Source organism: Spea bombifrons, chromosome 12 (genome assembly GCF_027358695.1).
Source record: "Spea bombifrons isolate aSpeBom1 chromosome 12, aSpeBom1.2.pri, whole genome shotgun sequence".
Classification (NCBI taxonomy): Eukaryota; Metazoa; Chordata; class Amphibia; order Anura; family Pelobatidae; genus Spea; species Spea bombifrons.
Window position 1 is genome coordinate 32,569,930 of NC_071098.1, and position 19,559 is coordinate 32,589,488.

A 19,559-nucleotide genomic window follows, 5' to 3' on the forward strand; every position below is an offset into this window, starting at 1 on the left:
GTCCACCAGCTGCGTCCGGACTCTAGGACTTGGTTCACCAGCTGCGTCCAGACTCTAGGACTTGGTTCACCAGCTGCGTCCGGACTCTAGGACTTGGTTCACCAAGTCCTGGAGGCAGCTGGTGGACCATGTCTGGCAGTCGGGACGCAACTGGAGGACTAAGTCCCGGAGTCTGGACGCAGCTGGAGGACCATAACTAGGAAGAAGCTAAAGAGATGCTCCAGGGACAACAGCTGGACATCCAACCATCTCCCCATCACTTTATAATATCCTGAGGCTCTTTTAGGGCCCAAATGCGGGGCCCTCACTTTACATCTAAAATATGGTTACTGGGGCTTCAATCTGAAGGTCCTTCACAATAGTAGCGTCTAAGGGTGAAGAAATGTAAACATGCCTAGGTACGGCTCCAGAATCCGAGACCAAATCAGTCGTTGGCCTTGTCTTAGATTCAGGAGCCGTATGTCTAACCAATGCATGTTTAATACCAACGCTGTATTACCCTCTACCACTTCTGCTGGGAGGCTGTTCCATTAGTCTACTACCCTCTCAGAAAATCTAGAATGAAGGAAGGATATGAGAACGTATGTAATAATTAATATTTATAATCGTGAAGGAGAAACATGGCAGCAAAAAGTCACATTTAGATCATACGAGAATTGAAATAATGCAACGGGGCAACTGAGGGCTCCCCGCCGTGTATACCCGCGCGCCCCCTGCCGTATATATACCCGCGCGCCCCCTGCCGTATATACCCACGCACTCCCCGCCGTATATACCCGCGTGCCCCCTGCCGTATATACCCGCGCGCCCCCTGCCGTATATACCCGCGCTCTCCCTGCCGTGTATACCCGCGCGCCCCCTGCCGTATATACCCGCGCGCCCCCTGCCGTATATACCCACGCACTCCCCGCCGTATATACCCGCGCGCCCCCTGCCGTATATACCCGCGCACTCCCCGGCGTATATACCCGCGTGCCCCCTGCCGTATATACCCGCGCTCTCCCTGCCGTATATACCCGCGCGCCCCCTGCCGTATATACCCGCGCGCCCCCTGCCGTATATACCCGCGCTCTCCCTGCCGTATATACCCGCGCGCCCCCTGCCGTATATACCCGCGCTCTCCCTGCCGTATATACCCGCGTGCCCCCTGCCGTATATACCCGCGCACCCCCTGCCGTATATACCCGCGCTCTCCCTGCCGTATATACCCGCGTGCCCCCTGCCGTATATACCCGCGTGCCCCCTGCCGTATATACCCGCGCTCTCCCTGCCGTATATACCCGCGCGCTCCCTGCCGTATATATACCCGCGTGCCCCCTGCCGTATATACCCGCGCGCTCTCTGCTGTATATATACCCGCGCGCTTCCTGCCGTATATACCCGCGCGCTCCCTGCCATATATACCCGCGCGCTCCCTGCCGTATGTACCCGCGCGCTCCCTGCCATATATACCCGCGCGCTCCCTGCCATATATACCCGCGCGCTCCCTGCCGTATATACCCGCACGCTCCGACAGCTCTCCATCCCTTGTGGGTCGGGGTAAACGTGTTGGCCCAATATAAGGGATCACCTTGGACTACAAACTCCATTGTCTCTGGGATCTGGTGTCAGACTACACGCTACCCGTCCTACACGCAACACGTGAAATGGGCCTGGTTTACAGTTGCATCCATGCGCTGTATTTCTTTATAGAGATGTCACGTCGTGCTCTGACACGCATTGCATGTTGCTGGCGTGATATCATGTTAAGGTTATACATGCATTGATGTGTAACATAGCCCATCAATTACATGCATTATCACGTGGCCAAATGGTTATTGTGCATTACACACAACGCCACACACGTTGTCAGTCTCACACCTAGTGTCACACACACTGCCGCACACGCACGCTGCCACACACAGTCACACACGCACGCTGCCACACACAGTCGCACACGCATGCTGCCACACACAGTCGCACACACTGCTTATGTTTAGATTGCTGTCCTATTGCTTGCTTATTGCTTTCTATTGGTTGCTGATTGATTAGTGATCACCGGTTGCTGATTGATTGGTGATCATTTTATTTTCTATAGGTTGCTGATTGATTGGTGATCAGTGGTTGTTTTCTATTGGTTGCTGATTGATTAGTGATCACTGGTTATTTTCTATTGGTTGCTTTTTGATTAGTGATCCCCGGTTGCTGATTGATTGGTGATCAGTTTTTTTTCTATCGGTTGCTGATTGATTGGTGATCAGTGGTTGCTTTCTATTGGTTGCTGGTTGGTTGGTGATCGCTGATTGCTCGCCGGATACACGTTCGTTATAACAGAGGAAGGCTTGTGCTAATGTTTCAAAGTATTCAGGCGCTGTCAGTCACCTGTCAGTCATTCATTGTCCCCGCCCAGCTTCCCGGACCCCGCCCCTCTCCGCGCTCGTCTCGCGCTCTCCATACTTGGTGATGGCTGGAAGGCTGCTCTCTGATTGGTGGTCGGACAGTGCGGGAGGCGTGTCCTGGGCTCCGGGATCTGCTGACCCGGATGTTCACTCCTAGGTCCTGAGGAAGTGGAGGCGCTACCGGGCCTACGGGGCAAAGCGACACCGAACCGGAGCAGAACCGGAGCGCAGCCCCGCCTTCCACAGCCGGCCCGCACCCACCGCAGCCATGGTAACCGGGGGGGAGGGTACAAAAGCATATTGGGTCGCTAGGGGTCCCGGGGGCCCCGTCATTCCCCTACCCATGTTTATCTGCATGGCGCACCTTGGAGGGCTGCCGTGACGTCACATCGGCTCTCGTTGACGTCAGGTGGAGTTGGGGGCCTCTAGGGGGTTACAGGACGACCTGGGTGTGAGCGGCCTTATAGTGTAGCCAGTCACAGTCAGTGCTGGAGGGAAGAGACAGTCACAGTCAGTGCTGGAGGGAAGAGACAGTCACAGTCAGTGCTGGAGGGAAGAGAGAGTCACAGTCAGTGCTGGAGGGAAGAGAGAGTCACAGTCAGTGCTGGAGGGAAGAGACAGAGTGCTAGTTGGGGGGGACAGAGACTCACTCAGAGAGAGAGAGCGCCACTAGTACTTAATGCTATAGTGAGTGAAAGCCTTTCACAGATAGACACACACGTATATATGAGAGAGAGAGAGAGAGACCGCCACTTGCCCTCAGCCCTCGTTACTAAATGTAGTGTGTGTGACAGACGCTTGCACTCTTTGCTATATATATATATATAATATGTGTATAGAGAGACAGCTACTCACACTCTGATATATTCTCTATCTGTATACCCGGAGAGAAAACAAATTGCATTCAGTTCTTTAGCGATATAGGCACCCACACTCTGTTCTATGTAAAAAGAGGGAGACGGCCACGCGCGCTCAGTGCTACATAGAGAGCCAGAGACGGCCACGCGCGCTCAGTGCTACATAGAGAGCCAGAGACGGCCACGCGCACTCAGTGCTACATAGAGAGCCAGAGACGGCCACGCGCGCTCAGTGCTACATAGAGAGCCAGAGACGGCCACGCGCGCTCAGTGCTACATAGAGAGCCAGAGACGGCCACGCGCGCTCAGTGCTACATAGAGAGCCAGAGACGGCCACGCGCGCTCAGTGCTACATAGAGAGCCAGAGACGGCCACGCGCGCTCAGTGCTACATAGAGAGCCAGAGACGGCCACGCGCACTCAGTGCTACATAGAGAGCCAGAGACGGCCACGCGCGCTCAGTGCTACATAGAGAGCCAGAGACGGCCACGCGCGCTCAGTGCTACATAGAGAGCCAGAGACGGCCACGCGCGCTCAGTGCTACATAGAGAGCCAGAGACGGCCACGCGCGCTCAGTGCTACATAGAGAGCCAGAGACGGCCACACGCGCTCAGTGCTACATAGAGAGCCAGAGATGGCCACAGGAGGGGTATTTATATAATACCCCTCGCTGTGGTAGGATGTCACACACCTGTTGATGTACACAGTCTGGGGTATTACAGTTACCATTCAGTGTTTGTACTTCTCCACGGCCTATGTCGCTGCAGTGCTGGTATTCATGGTGGTGGAGCGGGGAGAGAGGGTGTAGTGCTGGAGCTCCACGCCCTGAGACCCAGGAGTCCCCGGCTGCGCCCAGGAAGGGTGTGACTGGAGGGTGGGTGCAGAATTCTTACATGGGGCAGTTAGGAGGTACGTGGGGTCATTGGTGTGGGAAGGGCCGTTGGATCCTTTGCGTGGTAATCCATTCACATGTCTGCCCCCAGACTAGCACCAGGAGGGCAAAACCCACGTTAAGGGGAAGCTGGACAGAGGCGGTCGCCGGGTTCACTGGGCGAGCGAAGCCAGATGAGGTCACCGCGTGTAATAACATATAGATGATGTCACCGTGTATAAAAACATATAGATGAGGTCATATTATTAATTACCGCTATTAGCCGGACGCCCGGGGAGCCCGGAGTGTGAGTGGAACGCGCCGGTGCGCAGAGTCACCAATAACGTTTTTTTAACAGCGTTTCTGCTGAATCCGTAGCTGCAGGAAGTCTTTATCTTCGCGTGTAAAGTAAATACATGTGACACGGGATCAGAACAGGTTTGGTGGCAGCCCCCGGCATTGTTCGGTGTGGGTGTGTGGGCTCTGTCTGGTGCCGTCCGGTACCGGTACCGGTGTGTGTGTGGTTGAGTGTGTTGCACGGCGTGGTTATTACAGTTCCGGTAAGCGCAGCAGGGCGTTCTGGCAGGAAGTGCTGAGCCGCGCTCTGCTCCGTTGCTCAATTTTGTGCCGCCGCTCCCTGCCCTGCACTTCCTCCTGGCTGTCGGGACGTTTCAAGCAGAGAGTCCGAGTCGCTAATTAGTTCTGCTGACTCGGCTACTTACAGAACCTAACCTGTTCATGTACTCGGCACTGATGTGTCCTGCAGCTCCCCAAACACTCGCCCCGGGGATAGAGGGATGCGCTCTATTAGACGGTATTCTGGGGATGGAGGGATGCGCTCTATTAGACGGTATTCCGGGGATGGAGGGATGCGCTCTATTAGACGGTATTCTGGGGATAGAGGGATGCGCTCTATTAGACGGTATTCTGGGGATAGAGGGATGCGCTCTATTAGACGGTATTCTGGGGATGGAGGGATGCGCTCTATTAGACGGTATTCTGGGGATAGAGGGATGCGCTCTATTAGACGGTATTCTGGGGATAGAGGGATGCGCTCTATTAGACGGTATTCTGGGGATAGAGGGATGCGCTCTATTAGACGGTATTCTGGGGATAGAGGGATGCGCTCTATTAGACGGTATTCTGGGGATGGAGGGATGCGCTCTATTAGACGGTATTCTGGGGATAGAGGGATGCGCTCTATTAGACGGTATTCTGGGGATAGAGGGATGCGCTCTATTAGACGGTATTCTGGGGATAGAGGGATGCGCTCTATTAGACGGTATTCTGGGGATAGAGGGATGCGCTCTATTAGACGGTATTCTGGGGATAGAGGGATGCGCTCTATTAGACGGTATTCAGGGGATAGAGGGATGCGCTCTATTAGACGGTATTCTGGCGATAGAGGGATGCGCTCTATTAGACGGTATTCTGGGGATAGAGGGATGCGCTCTATTAGACGGTATTCTGGGGATAGAGGGATGCGCTCTATTAGACGGTATTCTGGCGATAGAGGGATGCGCTCTATTAGACGGTATTCTGGGGATAGAGGGATGCGCTCTATTAGACGGTATTCTGGGGATAGAGGGATGCGCTCTATTAGACGGTATTCTGGGGATAGAGGGATGCGCTCTATTAGACGGTATTCTGGGGATAGAGGGATGCGCTCTATTAGACGGTATTCTGGGGATAGAGGGATGCGCTCTATTAGACGGTATTCTGGGGATGGAGGGATGCGCTCTATTAGACGGTATTCTGGGGATAGAGGGATGCGCTCTATTAGACGGTATTCTGGGGATGGAGGGATGCGCTCTATTAGACGGTATTCTGGGGATGGAGGGATGCGCTCTATTAGACGGTATTCTGGGGATGGAGGGATGCGCTCTATTAGACGGTATTCTGGGGATAGAGGGATGCGCTCTATTAGACGGTATTCTGGGGATGGAGGGATGCGCTCTATTAGACGGTATTCTGGGGATGGAGGGATGCGCTCTATTAGACGGTATTCTGGGGATGGAGGGATGCGCTCTATTAGACGGTATTCTGGGGATGGAGGGATGCGCTCTATTAGACGGTATTCTGGGGATAGAGGGATGCGCTCTATTAGACGGTATTCTGGGGATGGAGGGATGCGCTCTATTAGACGGTATTTCCCGGTGTAAGTGAAACGGAGCGGCAGCGAGTGACGGCCCGGCGGACAGGTTGTCGCAGGCAGGGATTGATGAAACGCGCGGTTACCCCGGAGAGCGGATCCGGACACGTTAGAACCTCGTCGCGAGGAATCCGCTTCCCAGACCCCGGGCGGTCGGTGACCGCAGCTTCCAGCGCGCCGGTCGCGTCTTTCCGCTATTGCTCCGCTGTTTGTTGTATTTATGGGGAGATAAGGAGCCGGTCTGGCGAGTGGAGAGTCCCGCCGTCAGTGTGCTCGGCGCTGCGCGTTTCTGATCATTTCCCGCACAGTGCGGTCTCTTAGAGCGCTGCGTGTTACATATACATGCTGTAGGGGCGCGCAGGGGGCTCCCCGTGTAATAACACCAAGGATAATTATCGACTGCTAGTAATTCTCGGGGGGGCGGCGGTTGGTGCGTCGGGCTCACGCGTGTCGTCTGTTCCCGTGTGCGCTCAGCACGCCTCATTCTAATCTCAGTCTTAATTTCCTGTTTCCTGGGTCTGCATTTTGCCTGCCCAGTAAATTGCTCCTCCCCTTTGGTTGAAGCTGATTGGTGTTGGGAGTGTTGAGGGGGCGGGGATAAGGGCAGTCATTATGCGAATGTTGGCACCGACTGCCATTCAATTCATGGTCACTGAAAACAATATCCCGCGTGACGGCTTTAGTTGGGTAAATGATGGCATGGCTGAGGGTGCTGGGAGTGGGAGTCCACGGGGATTGTCGTTGGTTGGACCCGGTTCCTTGGAATGTGTCGCCTCAGCTTTGGTTGGGTACATGATTGCATGGCTGAGCGTGTTGGGAGTGAGGATTGCCGATGGTTGGAGCCGGTTCCTTGGAATGTGTTGCGTCGGCTTTGGTTGGGTACGTGATTGCGTGGCTGAGCGTGTTGGGAGTGAGGATTGCCGATGGTTGGAGCCGGTTCCTTGGAATGTGTCGCCTCGGCTTTAGTTAGGTAAATGATTGCGTGGCTGAGCGTGCTGGGAATGAGGATTGCCGATGGTTGGAGCCGGTTCCTTGGAATGTGTCGGCTCGGCTTTGGTTGGGTAAATGATTGCATGGCTGAGCTTGCTGGGAGTGAGGATTGCCGATGGTTGGAGCCGGTTCCTTGGAATGTCGCCTCGGCTTTAGTTAGGTAAATGATTGCGTGGCTGAGCGTGCTGGGGGTGAGGATTGCCGATGGTTGGAGCCGGTTCCTTGGAATGTGTCGCCTCGGCTTTAGTTAGGTAAATGATTGCGTGGCTGAGCGTGCTGGGAGTGAGGATGGTTGGAGCCGGTTCCTTGGAATGTGTCGCCTCGGCTTTAGTTAGGTAAATGATTGCGTGGCTGAGCGTGCTGGGAATGAGGATTGCCGATGGTTGGAGCCGGTTCCTTGGAATGTGTCGCCTCGGCTTTAGTTAGGTAAATGATTGCGTGGCTGAGCGTGCTGGGGGTGAGGATTGACGATGGTTGGAGCCGGTTCCTTGGAATGTGTCGCCTCGGCTTTGGTTGGGTACATGATTGCGTGGCTGAGCGTGCTGGGAGTGAGGATGGTTGGAGCCGGTTCCTTGGAATGTGTCGCCTCGGCTTTTCGCTGCTGAGCGGAGCTGGGATCCGAACCCGATACCCGGCCGTGTCTGGCATCCTTTGCGTCAGCGCATTCCAGCCTGAATCGTTTTACGGCTGAGAGTGACGAGCCTCATTAACCTCTTTGGTGCCGCGTCCAGCTGGCGCTCTTTCTATTGAATCCGAGTTAGAGGGGAAAAAATTAAATTGGTTCGGAACAGCATGGAGTCCAAAGCTGCCGCGGTGCTCAGCCGGCGTATAACCGGTACACTCCAGTACACACCAGTACACAGCTACTGAGCGCCAGGATGGCTGAGCATCATGAGAGTTACAGTTCTACAAGAGCTGGCCCCGGCGGCCCCCGTCTAGTCGCCCGTTTCTCCTGCTGTAACGACTCAAACCTTAATCAGTCGTCGGTCTCGTTTTAGATTCAGGAGCCGTATGTCTATCCCATGCATGTTTAATACCCCTCACTGTATTACCCTCTACCACCTCTGCTGGGAGGCTGCTCCCGTTGGTTCTGCATCACATGAGACACGAGGTGAGTTTGGAGGAGAAATCATATTCCCATCTCGAAAACATTTTTCTCGCGCCGTTGCTATGTTACTGTATAAACAGTCATAAATCCGGAAACAAAGCGTTTTGTGCCAATTGCCACCTACGAGAGCGCGTTTTCATGATAAAACGGTTAGAGTGGGGGAGACGCGTGAGACCCCTGCTGCGACCTTCTTTTACGTTAAGGTCTGGGGTAGATTTCTGAACCTCGGCGTGACGGTGGGAGGGTTTAGGAAACCGTTCAGTCGATAAGACCATATTCTTTATTTCGGCCCGGAGACCGCCGTTATTTGTTGGGTTTGCGGGAGATTTGTCCGCTGCCCGGCCGGGTATCTTCTCTTCCCATCTCCTAGCGCCGGCCCCTCGTTCCCGGAAAGGTAGGGGTTCGCCTGGCGCTGTATTACGAGCCGCGTCCCCATCACCTGGACTTCTCTCTGCTCTTCTTTTCCAAAAATCTTTGCTGCCCTCTAGATTGTAAGCTCACTAGCCAAGCCCTCTTCAGCCAGTGGTCCGGCGGTTCTAGTTTTGTCAGACCCTTTGAATGAAGGGAGTGTGAGAAGCGCGGCGGAGATATAGAGCGCGGCCGCCGTCCTAGGTTTAGCACTTGGAGTCCACAAACTTGGGGAGGCAAAAGAGTAAAGAATATGAGGCCCGAGCGACTAAACGGCGGTTATTATCGCGCTGTGTTCTGTTAGTGTTACATTTTCCTATTGGTCTTAAAGACCTGGGTGGTGATAGCGTGATGTTGTGACCAATAGGCACGTGCACTTATCTATTAACCCCTCTTGTGTAGAGGAATGCACGCTCCCCCCATCAGTTAATTTGCATACGGGGGCAGAGGGGAGATGGAATGGTTGGACGTCACCCGCCAATGAATCCCAGCTGCTGATGATGAGCAGGACACGTTGCGGGCCGGCCGCAGCCCCCCCCCTTCCAAGACTCCTAGCGCTCGCAGCGTCCGGCCGACCGCATCACGGATGAGATTTTTGGCATCGGATGAAAGGAACATAAGATTTCCCTTCTGCCTTTTAACAAGGGGAGGAAAAAAAAAGATGCCGGGGACATGTAAACATCCCGTCAGCAAGATAAACACGGGCCGTGTAATGGCTTTAGGATGTGCACAGGGTCCGTGCGGGGGGATTCTGGGGACCCTCGGTAAAGGAATGAAGTTGATTTAGCGTCCCCCTGCGTCCCCGAACAGCTGTGCCGCGTGACTCACCGGGACGCGGCTTTATTTTACTCTCTCCCGGCCCCCGCTCGGCCCCTCTCTGCTCCTTGTTTATGACAGTTGACCACGCTTTGCATTTCTGTCTCGTGTACGGGGAGTCTCACTCGGTGCGGAGAAAACGCTGAAATGACTCTTTATTCTCCGTCCTGTTGCAGGGGCCGCACTTTTAGCGCGCGGACTGCCCGCCGTTCCTGAGCGATCTCCTCAGCCTTAATCTTAATCAGAACTAAATCTACCCCCCCTCCTCGTCATCTGCGCTGCTCGGGGGTCATGCGGTTAGTTTTTGGGGTTACGCCCGGAGCCCCCATCATTGACGGCATGAGTCGAGCGCAGAGGCCGTCCGATGGAGACCCGGCTGTCCGTTGGTGTCGGCCGTCAGGCGTGTTGCCGCCTAGCGGTTACCGAGCACCCGGCGCCATAGCTGTAAAGATCTGCGATGGGGGGGGGGGGTTTGTGATGGGGGGGGGTAACAACGCACCCAGGCAGCAGTCACGCGGGGCACAGATTATGGCGTCACGGACGTCACCCCGTAGAGATCAGCCCGATGAAGGGTGAGGGAAGAACACCAGAAAGTGTTTTGATCTCGCAGTAGACGGCAGTCTGCAAAGATGAAAGCGTTTTTATCCAGCCGGCTGGAAAATAACGACAATTACGTCTCGGGGTTTCAGGCTTCTGAGAGACGAAGCGTTTAGCGGCGCAGAGGCCTCGCGTGAAGCGCTCTACGTCTGCCACGGGCTCCGTCGTCACGGGTTTCACGGCATGTGCTCTTTGATACGTTGTTTCTGAATGTTTCTTTATCTTGTAAAGACATCAAAGTGCGGCTTTAGGGGGTCTTGCCTGTTGCGACATCTCTGGGTGTACAGAGCAATAATTATACGTTCACCCGGCATTTTAACCCTCGGGGCAGGAATAGCGAAGACGTATTTTCCACCAATCAGACGTGCCGCGGCTGCCCGGGTTCCCACGCTCCTCGCCCGGGCGCGGGGTCTTCACCAGGAGACCCTCGTTCAGATTCACACGACCTCTCGCCGTCTCCAGAGACACCGCGGATAAAATAAGAATCAGTTTCCGATTGCATGTACAAAATTAGAAAGGCCGCGTCTCTCGCTGCGGGGGGCCGGCACCTGAGTGTCTTCCCGAGCGGGGGGTGGGGGCATTGGCACGCCTTCCCCTTGGCTTGATTTAAACGTACTATAGAAATTTGATCCATACGGTGCGTTCGGGAATATGGGGTCCTCTAATAACCCCCTGCTGGAAGAAGGTAGAACTGCAGCCTTTTCCTTTCTGGCTCCGAGCCCACTTGCCCCGACCAAAACACACCGTCCGGGTCTAGGCCCCGATTCTCCGCCGTTGGGCAGAAGAATTTAACCGTTAAGTCATCGAACGCCGGCCAATGACAAATTCCACCGCCATTCCAGATTATTGATGTCATTTGCCCCTAGGGGAATCACATGGACTAAAACAATGTTACCCAAGCTAACCCCGGTTGGGTAACAAACTCACCTGTTTAAAGGGACGGTACAATATCTGTGTTTAAAGCATTTTTTGGATCAAAATTTAAAACGTTAGGTACCTTAGGGAAGCAACCAATGAATGACAGGAAGGCGCTCACACTGGGGTTAATGGGAATGTTTTTCATGCATGCAAGTAGGATGGGGGGGGTCTGGTTAGATACCCCACAAGGATTACCGAGCCAACGCCGGCGCTCACTAAACGGGGTTAGGGGGTGGGAAAGGGGCAAATACATATAGGAGGAGATTCTGTAGAATCCCAATGCGAGCTCACATCACATCGCCGGGGATCCGGTAGCTCGCCTGCTTCCCTGTGACCTGCGGCGAGATCCTTCTGATCTCTTGAAACCATTTGTTGATCTGGTTGTGTTATTTAATTCTACGGGACCCCGGGGCCAAAGATGGGGCCGTCGCCGTTTCCTGAACCTTTACCCGGCCCGTGTACTTGGCGACTGTCGGACATCGTTATTATTATTTGGTCGCTAGATGAGCTCTCTTCTCTTTCGATGTTACAGAGTGACCAACAGCTGGACTGTGCCTTGGACCTGATGAGGCGTCTCCCTCCCCAACAGATCGAGAAGAACCTCAGCGACCTCATTGACCTGGTAAGGGTGGGCTGGGTCTGCGGTGGGCTTTGTTACAGAAGAACTTGAACTTCCGATGTCCCCCCCGTCCCCCCCGTCCCGCTGAGGTTGTGGCCTTCGCTTGTGTGTTTTCTGCAAACGAGCTCTTGGCAATTAATGAAGCGAGAGCCATTGTGAACGGCGGGCGACGTTCCACCCAGTGCTGGACCTCCTAATCCCGGCCTGGTTGCCCTCGTTAGCAGAGAACGCAGGGGCTATGCTTTCCCTTGTCTATTTCTTTTAGTTAGAGCGCCAGTAATTAGAGCGCATTAAGAGACCCATCAGTCACATATCCCGTGATCCACGAGTAATGCTCAGCCAAGTCGCTCACTCACATGAGTGTCTTCTAGGAACCGAAGTGTTTTCTGTTGTACGTGATGTACAGCTCGGGCGCCAGGAGGCTTTTAAGTGTCTGGAGGAGTTCCTGCTGCTCTCCATGGCGCGCTCGCATGCTTCGTATTGGAACCTATTTTCCAGACCTCCCCTGTCCTGGATCGGGTCCTGCGGGACGATGTCCGCCTGTGTCGGGCAGAAGCAATTAGTCCCCCGTTCTGTTGAGTGGGGTTGCAGGTTACACAATGCTACCCAGTAGACTCGCTAAACGCTCTTGGAGGGAAGCCTAACTCAAGAACGAGGATAAGAATGAAAGGAGGTTCTGAGTGGGGTGTAAGCCGATCCCCGGCCCTTACCTCCCACCTGTCAGCCCGTGGCCTGTCCCGTGCTTCCAGCCGGCCACCCCTGCAGGTATCTGGTTTCTGGCCAGACAAAGACCTCTAGTCTTGTGTCGCAGGTGTGGAGTGGGTTAACTTAATTAAGTTCTGTACAGATACCGGGCCGGGTGACGGGGGGAGCCGCTGTGGAAGGTTTGACAAGAGGAACCTTGTTCCGCAGACCACTATCGGAATCTCATTAACTTCTTTCAATTTGTCCTCTTTGTGTTGGCCCTCCTCGAATGTCCCCTGAAGACTTTCTAAAGCTCGCATTATGGCATCCTACCCCTCCTCGCCCGGCACAGCCTTCCGTCTTCGCTCTACTCCTGATAGTCTATAGTTTTACACGGGAGTGACGCTTGGACCTTATCTCGCCCGCTCATGCATGAGTATCTATTTCCTAAACCGCCGGGACGCTTTACATCCGGTCCGTGGCACCTTGCTGCGATCGTTTGTCCCTCTACCAGCCATCAGATACTCTCACCACGGCTCCTAAACACGTATCTCACACACATATTTTACCATTAGCTGCCGAAACTTGGCTTATTGTCAACCCTGCCTGAGCTTGAATGTAGTCGATGTCTGATCCTTCTCCCACAAAGCTGCTCTTTAAAGGGTTAAGCTTTTTTTAAATGCCCCACGGAGTGACTGTGAAAGGGTTTTTGGTGGGTGGCACCTTAGTGAGCGTGAAGCACTCTGTCTCTTGCCCAGGTGCCCAGCCTATGTGAAGATCTCCTGTCCTCTGTGGATCAGCCTCTGAAAATCGCTCGGGACAAAGTTGTCGGGAAGGACTACCTGCTTTGTGATTATAACAGAGATGGCGACTCCTACAGGTAACTCGATGGAACGTTGTCCGTGTTTCTGAAACGAGATTTCCAAAGCCGTCTGCTCCCCGTTTGATTGAATGCTTTCTAAGCAGCTTTCCTTCCCTCTTGCCCCCCAGGTCACCGTGGAGTAATAAGTACGACCCTCCCTTGGAAGATGGTGCCATGCCATCTGCCCGTCTGCGCAAGCTGGAAGTGGAGGCCAACAATGCCTTCGATCAGTACCGGGATCTGTAAGTGATGCTTCTTACTTCATGGGCAGCTAAATTTGGAAAGTGTGATGTCATCGTGAGGTCGTCACACACTCCCCTGCGGCTTTATTGAGCAGTGGGTTAGATACCTGCGCTCTTAGCAACGTCTGGGGTGATTCTCGCGGTGTTTATCTCCGTACCGTGTAGGGCAGTAAAACGCTCGGTGAAAGACGTTGCAGATTGCGTGGTTTGCAGCGAGGTTTATTGATAACAGACACAGCCCGGCCATCTCCTCTCTGCGTGCGCGCGTATTTACCGAGCCGAGCGCCGTGTCCGCGGATGTGCGAGGATTTGGCACGGTGTGGAGCAGCACACAGAACATCCTGATCGGGTTTCTCCCCGAGCTCCCGGCCAGGCTCCGATGTGCAGATGTTTGCTGGACTCGGGGCAGCTGGCGCGAGATCTTCTCTTACATGGAAAGCTTGGCGTGCCGGCTCTGGGAGCTGCACCTGCGCGGCCGGGGTAGTTTCCCCCTCCGGGTACCTGTCAGAAGGGCTCTGGCGCCACGTCCGGCCGTGCCAGTTACCTTGTGGTTAGAAGCAGCTGCGATTACATTGCGCTCTCTGTGTGCGTGGAAGCGGTGATCAGAGGGCGAGCGGAAAGTACTCCGTGGGTTACAGCACCGGCCTCATCTGTCTCATCCTTTCTCTCTTTGCTTTGGAACAGCGTCCGATATTTGTCTTGGTGATAAAATATTTATTGTCTCTGCTCTGCGATGGCTGACGCGATATTTCCTTCTTGTGGTTTTGGGCTGCGAGTGAGAATTCTTTATTTTTATTCTTCGCTCTTAGTCATAGATTACTATTTAGGGAAAGGTATTGGAGCGCTCCGCTCCGAGGACGATGAATAATCATCCTATGTGGAGAATGGCGGACGGCTCCCACCACCATTCCTTTTATTTAAGGTTTGGGTTCTTTTAGGACAGCCGTGGCGTGATCAGACATACGGAGCGTGCGGCACGGGGGAGATTCCTTGTCTGCACCCAGTAAATGTTGGTGCCTGATTTGTTTTGTGGTCTATAGGAGCACCAAAATAACCGGTTACTAAAATATATCCCTCATACCACCAAGCTTTAGGGCTATGGAGGAAAAAGACACCTCGTTAACTTAAAGGGGCTTGTGAACCCCGACATCTGATGGAACGAGGGGAAATTAGTACAAAAGGTGTGTGTGCGGTTGGCGCTGCCTCTGCGACGGTTGGCGCTGCCTCTGCGGCGGTTGGCGCTGCCTCTGCGGCGGTTGGCGCTGCCTCTGCGGCGGTTGGCGCTGCCTCTGCGGCGGTTGGCGCTGCCTCTGCGGCGGTTGGCGCTGCCGTGGCTGTAGGAGAGGGGACAGGTGATTGATTATTTACAGGAGATGCCGGTGACCCCGTGACACATTAGGTGTTTTGTGTAATTATCGTCCAAGTAATGTCTTCCAAATGCTGGGCTTTAAGCTGGGTAATTAACCCTCGATAAAAACTAATAATAACACACGCTCGTCAAAAGGGGTGCAATAACTCAGCTGAAGGCAGGGAACGGGGGGCAGTTTGTTGCTCCTGGCCTGAAGGGTTTTATGAGCTCCTGCCGTGCGTTTGCCGCTAGGCAGCTGTCCAGGTCTGCTCCCCCTGGGGCTCTGTGGTTTCAGGCATCGTTTTTAGCACATTCTTCAAATACCCCGGAAAGGCAGTTATGTAAAAACGCGTCGGGCCCAACCACATCAAAACTAAAATGTTATTGCCCCTTCCCTTCAGCCCCCCCGTCCTCAGGCCTGCTCCTTTCAACTTATTTTTTATGATCAAAAGCTGCCGTTGTAGGTAGGAGGATCGGGTCCCAGCTGCTCCGGCTGGTAATGGTGTGCGGCGGGTCCGGCAGATGGAGCGGTGCGAGCGGCTGCCGGGGACCATGCTGTGGGGCTCTTTCTGCACCCTGTTAGCTGCAGGGGGGTCAGTTCCTGCGATATCTTTTGGGGGTCAAAGGAGAGATGTGCAGAGCCCTTCATAGGTGCCAGCGCTCCATTTACTGACCTCCATGTCGCCCCTGCCTTAGCGCTGTTCTGTAGGGGTCATATCTGGAGCCGCTTTGTTTAGGTTTGTGATGTGTTCTGTCTGATGTGTGTCCCCCGGCAGGTATTTCGAAGGAGGCGTCTCCTCCGTGTATCTCTGGGACCTGGACCACGGCTTTGCAGGAGTGATCCTCATCAAGAAAGCTGGAGACGGCTCCAAGAAGATCAAGGGATGTTGGGACTCCATCCATGTGGTGGAGGTTCAGGTAACTTCGACCCCACAGCCCTTCTATGGATACGAGCCAAGACTGGGCCACCTTCCAGGCCCCACCGCTCTTGGCAACATGCGCCGGGGTGGAAAGACAGCTCACACCTTCCCTGTGCGGCCAAAATAAATCTGAACATTTGCCCTGGGGATGGGAGTGTCTGGCCTGGATACTAATGGTGCATCTGTTCTTTGTATGGGGGGGCTAGTAAGGGTTAGCCCTGGGGGGGTCTGGTTTGGGGAAAGAGCATTTCCTTTCTCAGTATTGGGATATTGAATTCTTTTTTTTGCCCCCACTTGTTCCGGGTTCCAGGAGAAATCCAGCGGCCGTACCGCCCATTACAAACTGACTTCCACCGTGATGCTGTGGCTGCAGACAAACAAGACTGGATCCGGTACCATGAACCTGGGAGGCAGCCTCACCCGACAGGTACCCCTTACCCCACTAGCTCTTATTTCGCTGTTACCCCTCTCCTGCAAGCTCTCCCCCCTCTCTGGGGTTTCTCCGTTTGGCAGCAGTATATTTAATGCCAGGCAATGTAGTGATGTGGCCCCCGTTCTCTGCGTCGTCTCATAAGCCCCCGTACTGTGCTTTCAGATGGAGAAGGACGAGACCGTGAGCGATTCCTCCCCGCACATAGCCAACATTGGACGGCTCGTAGAGGTAAGTGTGCGCCTCTGCTCTCCTACTCGGCCAAGAACCCTCCTCTCTCCGTGTTCTGCATTCTCGATGTGACCTCCTCGTGTTTCTCCGTAGGATATGGAGAACAAAATCCGAAGCACCCTCAATGAGATTTACTTTGGAAAAACCAAGGACATAGTCAATGGACTAAGGTAATGGCATCTTTTACAAACCTCGCTGGTTTAAAGCCCCAGCTTGTGGAGGGGGGGGGTTGTTGAGGGGAGCCAAGTCATGTGACTTTTCTCCTTGCTGATGTCGAGTTCCAGTCCCTGATCCAGAGTCCAGGTTTTGGGAGGGGGGTGATCACTGTTTAATCCATGTGTGTGTATGTCAGACGGTCTGTTCCTCCTCCTGCTCTGGAACGCGGGCCATTCCTTTGCCTTCTCACCCCGGTTCCTTGTGTTGTTCTCTCATTTCTGCTGCCTTCTACCTCTCATCTCTGTGCTTCTTTCCCCCACCATCAAACTCATCTCCGTAGATCTATAGATGCAATCCCTGACAACATTAAGTTTAGACAACTGCAGAGAGAGCTCTCTCAGGTCCTGACACAACGCCAGATCCTCCTGCAGCCTGATAACTAGCCCAGGTACCCGCTGCCCATCACTTCTTCCCTCGGTGCCGGCTGGTGTTCTCGGCATGGTGTGGAGCCCGGGGCACTGTGATGTACACTGCATGGCTCAACAAAGCCTTGTGTAGAACCTTGGCAGCCCTGCCTTGGCTACGTGGTGCATGACTTTGGGGTTTTGGGGGGCTGTCGTTGATCTAGACCAGCTTCAAGAGGAGTTAGAGGGAAGTCTTAGAGGGTGACATTCGGTATGTAACCCCGGGGCAGGGTGATGAATACGCCGGGTCACCTTTACACGTCGGAGCTTCGCCGGGTGGTTGTAGCTGCATCTGACGTGAGACTTACGGAAACCAAAAGGAGACCTCTTCACCGATTACGGCCCCGGGGGGCCTGCTTATTATTACAGCGTGAAGCAGCCTGACCTCGTACGCCGGCTGCTGTGTGATTCCTGGCAGGTGACGGACACTAACTCCGTGTGTGCATCCTTTTACTCACGCGGGGAGGCAGGGGCGGCAGGGTGCATGGCGTGATTAAAACGCACACGCGGGATGGAGTAGCAGCCTTCATCCTGGCAGCATGTGTCGTGTGTGTACCGTTTTAAGTGTTTTGGAAGGAGAAAACTCCTTTCTGTTGGTAAAGTCCCAGGAATGGACCTCTGAGGTGAGTAACGGTTTGGGGGCAGGACCGCTTAACGTGCAGCCACTTACACACCTTACCTGTGATGGCACAAGAGTCCAAATCCTGGGGGGCCATCACGTTAACAGCCCGTTCTAACCATGTGCTGAACATGAAGAAAGAATAAAAAAAAGAAAATCTCCCTTTCAGTGTCACGAGGAGGGAGGTAGTTCCTCTCATCGATCTGACACCGGAAGGGGCAATTGCTTTAACTAAACCAGTAACGGGGGGGGGGCTTCGTTAATCAGAAGGTCCTAATTCCGGTGGCCACGGTGTATGTTAGACGCATCGGCCCCCCGCATGCTCGGCGGGCCTTAAATAACCATCTAAAGGTGTTATCCTCATCGAGGACCCGGTTCCCAGCTCCATCAGTAATGCGAGGTCTATTGGGGCGTGCGATCGCCTGACCCGACCCCCCCGCAATACGACCCAAAATGACCCTTTTCTTTTTCTTCCAGGTCCGTCCAGACATTTGCAGACAAATCAAAACAGGAAGCTTTGAAGAACGACTTAGTGGAAGCTCTGAAGAGAAAGCAGCAAAGTTAAATGTTCTCCCCGATCCTGTACATCTTTTCATTTCTTACCGAGTCTCTCTGCCCCATCTGTCATGCTCGTCTCACCCTTTTTTATGTTTTGGGTTGGTTTGGTTTTTTTTTTCTCCGTTTTTTTGGGTCGTTCGGTCTGCGTCACCTACATAGCCAACGCATTTCGCTCCTATTAAATAAAGCTGTATAAATCTTACAGTGTGGGGTTTTACTCCGCTCACAACACCCCCCACCCCACCTTCCCCGCACCCACCTCACCTTTTTGCCCTGCTCTACCCCTCACAAGCCCCCGTTTAACCCCTTGTGTTTGTGTCTTGCACATACTGTACGACGCGTGCCGCGGGACCTCATCTCTGCCAGCATTTGAAGGGTTGATCTCTGTTTGGAGTGTTTGCAGGACGGCTGATTTTTTTCGGCGGGTGGGATTTATTATTTTTTTTGTTTTTAGTTATTAATTTGTAGCGTACGGATTCTTTTCTGTCCTGCGTTTCTCCTGGTGACTCTGGGGAATGCTTAAGGGGTTTTTTTTTTTAAGTATTTTTTTTTGTAAAGCTTTGTCTTCTATAAAGAGCCTTCCTGTACTAACAATAAAATGATTCTAAATACCAGGCCCGGGTTATTTGCCGTGTGTAGGGCTGGAGAAGCCCCCCTTAAAGTCATCCTGAATTGTGATGGAATTCGAGCAAAACAGTATAAAAAAAGATATATATTTTATTACATAATAATATATGCACAGTCAGGGTATGGAGTATATACATGGCTACCTGGCATGTTATTTCAGGTCCTGACGGGGACAGAGCCTCTGTGAAATGCGTTGGTCAACACGGCATAGGATGGTCTGACGCAAGAGCAGGATTGCACTTTGTTACGTGTAAAGACTTAATCAGTCGTTGGTCTCGTCTTAGATTCAGGAGCCGTATGTCTATCCCATGCATGTTTAATTCCCTCACTGTATTACCCTCTACCACTTCTGCTGGGAGAAAGATCCCTGAACTATAGCATATTCTTCTCTAGGAGGAGCAGCTGCATTGCGGTGGAAGACAAAAGTCGGGGATTAGTCTATACAGGGTCAGGCTTCTGTGCCGCGGTGTAAGGGATTCCCAGGAATCCGAGGTCTGGTTCTGCACCCCGCGGGTCTTGACTCCCCTCTGCTGTCTAAACTAAGAACAGCAGCCCGAGGATTCTGGGAGATTTCCACTTCAAAGGCATTTTATACCTGCGTTTACGAGCGGAAACCCGATCGCAGCACCGATAAAACCAGACAGACACAATTCCACGTTCTTTCCATTTTAATAAGATTCCCAAAAAAAACCCAAACACCTGGTC

General features: G+C 53.5%; 1 protein-coding gene across 2 annotated transcripts; it reads left to right on the top strand.

Moving 5' to 3' along the window:
* The first annotated feature begins 2,495 nt into the window (after positions 1–2,495).
* On the top strand, positions 2,496–18,838 carry CAPZB (capping actin protein of muscle Z-line subunit beta). Of its 2 annotated transcripts, XM_053451919.1 has the most exons (10): positions 2,496–2,649; positions 11,627–11,716; positions 13,156–13,277; positions 13,388–13,501; positions 15,626–15,767; positions 16,080–16,196; positions 16,365–16,430; positions 16,524–16,600; positions 16,927–17,034; positions 18,147–18,838. In XM_053451919.1, exons 1-9 carry the CDS (start codon positions 2,647–2,649, stop codon positions 17,027–17,029), a joined length of 834 nt encoding a protein of 277 aa, XP_053307894.1. In that variant the 5' UTR covers positions 2,496–2,646; the 3' UTR covers positions 17,030–17,034; positions 18,147–18,838. The 2 variants fall into 2 exon arrangements, with proteins under 2 accessions (XP_053307894.1, XP_053307895.1); XM_053451920.1 differs by lacking the exon at positions 16,927–17,034.
* Positions 18,839–19,559: the final 721 nt, after the last annotated feature.

What these genes read in the sequence shown, in the direction of transcription:
- CAPZB (XM_053451919.1), top strand. An exon ending in TCCATGTGGTGGAGGTTCAG is followed by an intron (nt 15,768 to 16,079) that starts GTAACTTCGACC and finishes TCCGGGTTCCAG; the next exon opens with GAGAAATCCAGCGGCCGTAC. An exon ending in GAGGCAGCCTCACCCGACAG is followed by an intron (nt 16,197 to 16,364) that starts GTACCCCTTACC and finishes CTGTGCTTTCAG; the next exon opens with ATGGAGAAGGACGAGACCGT.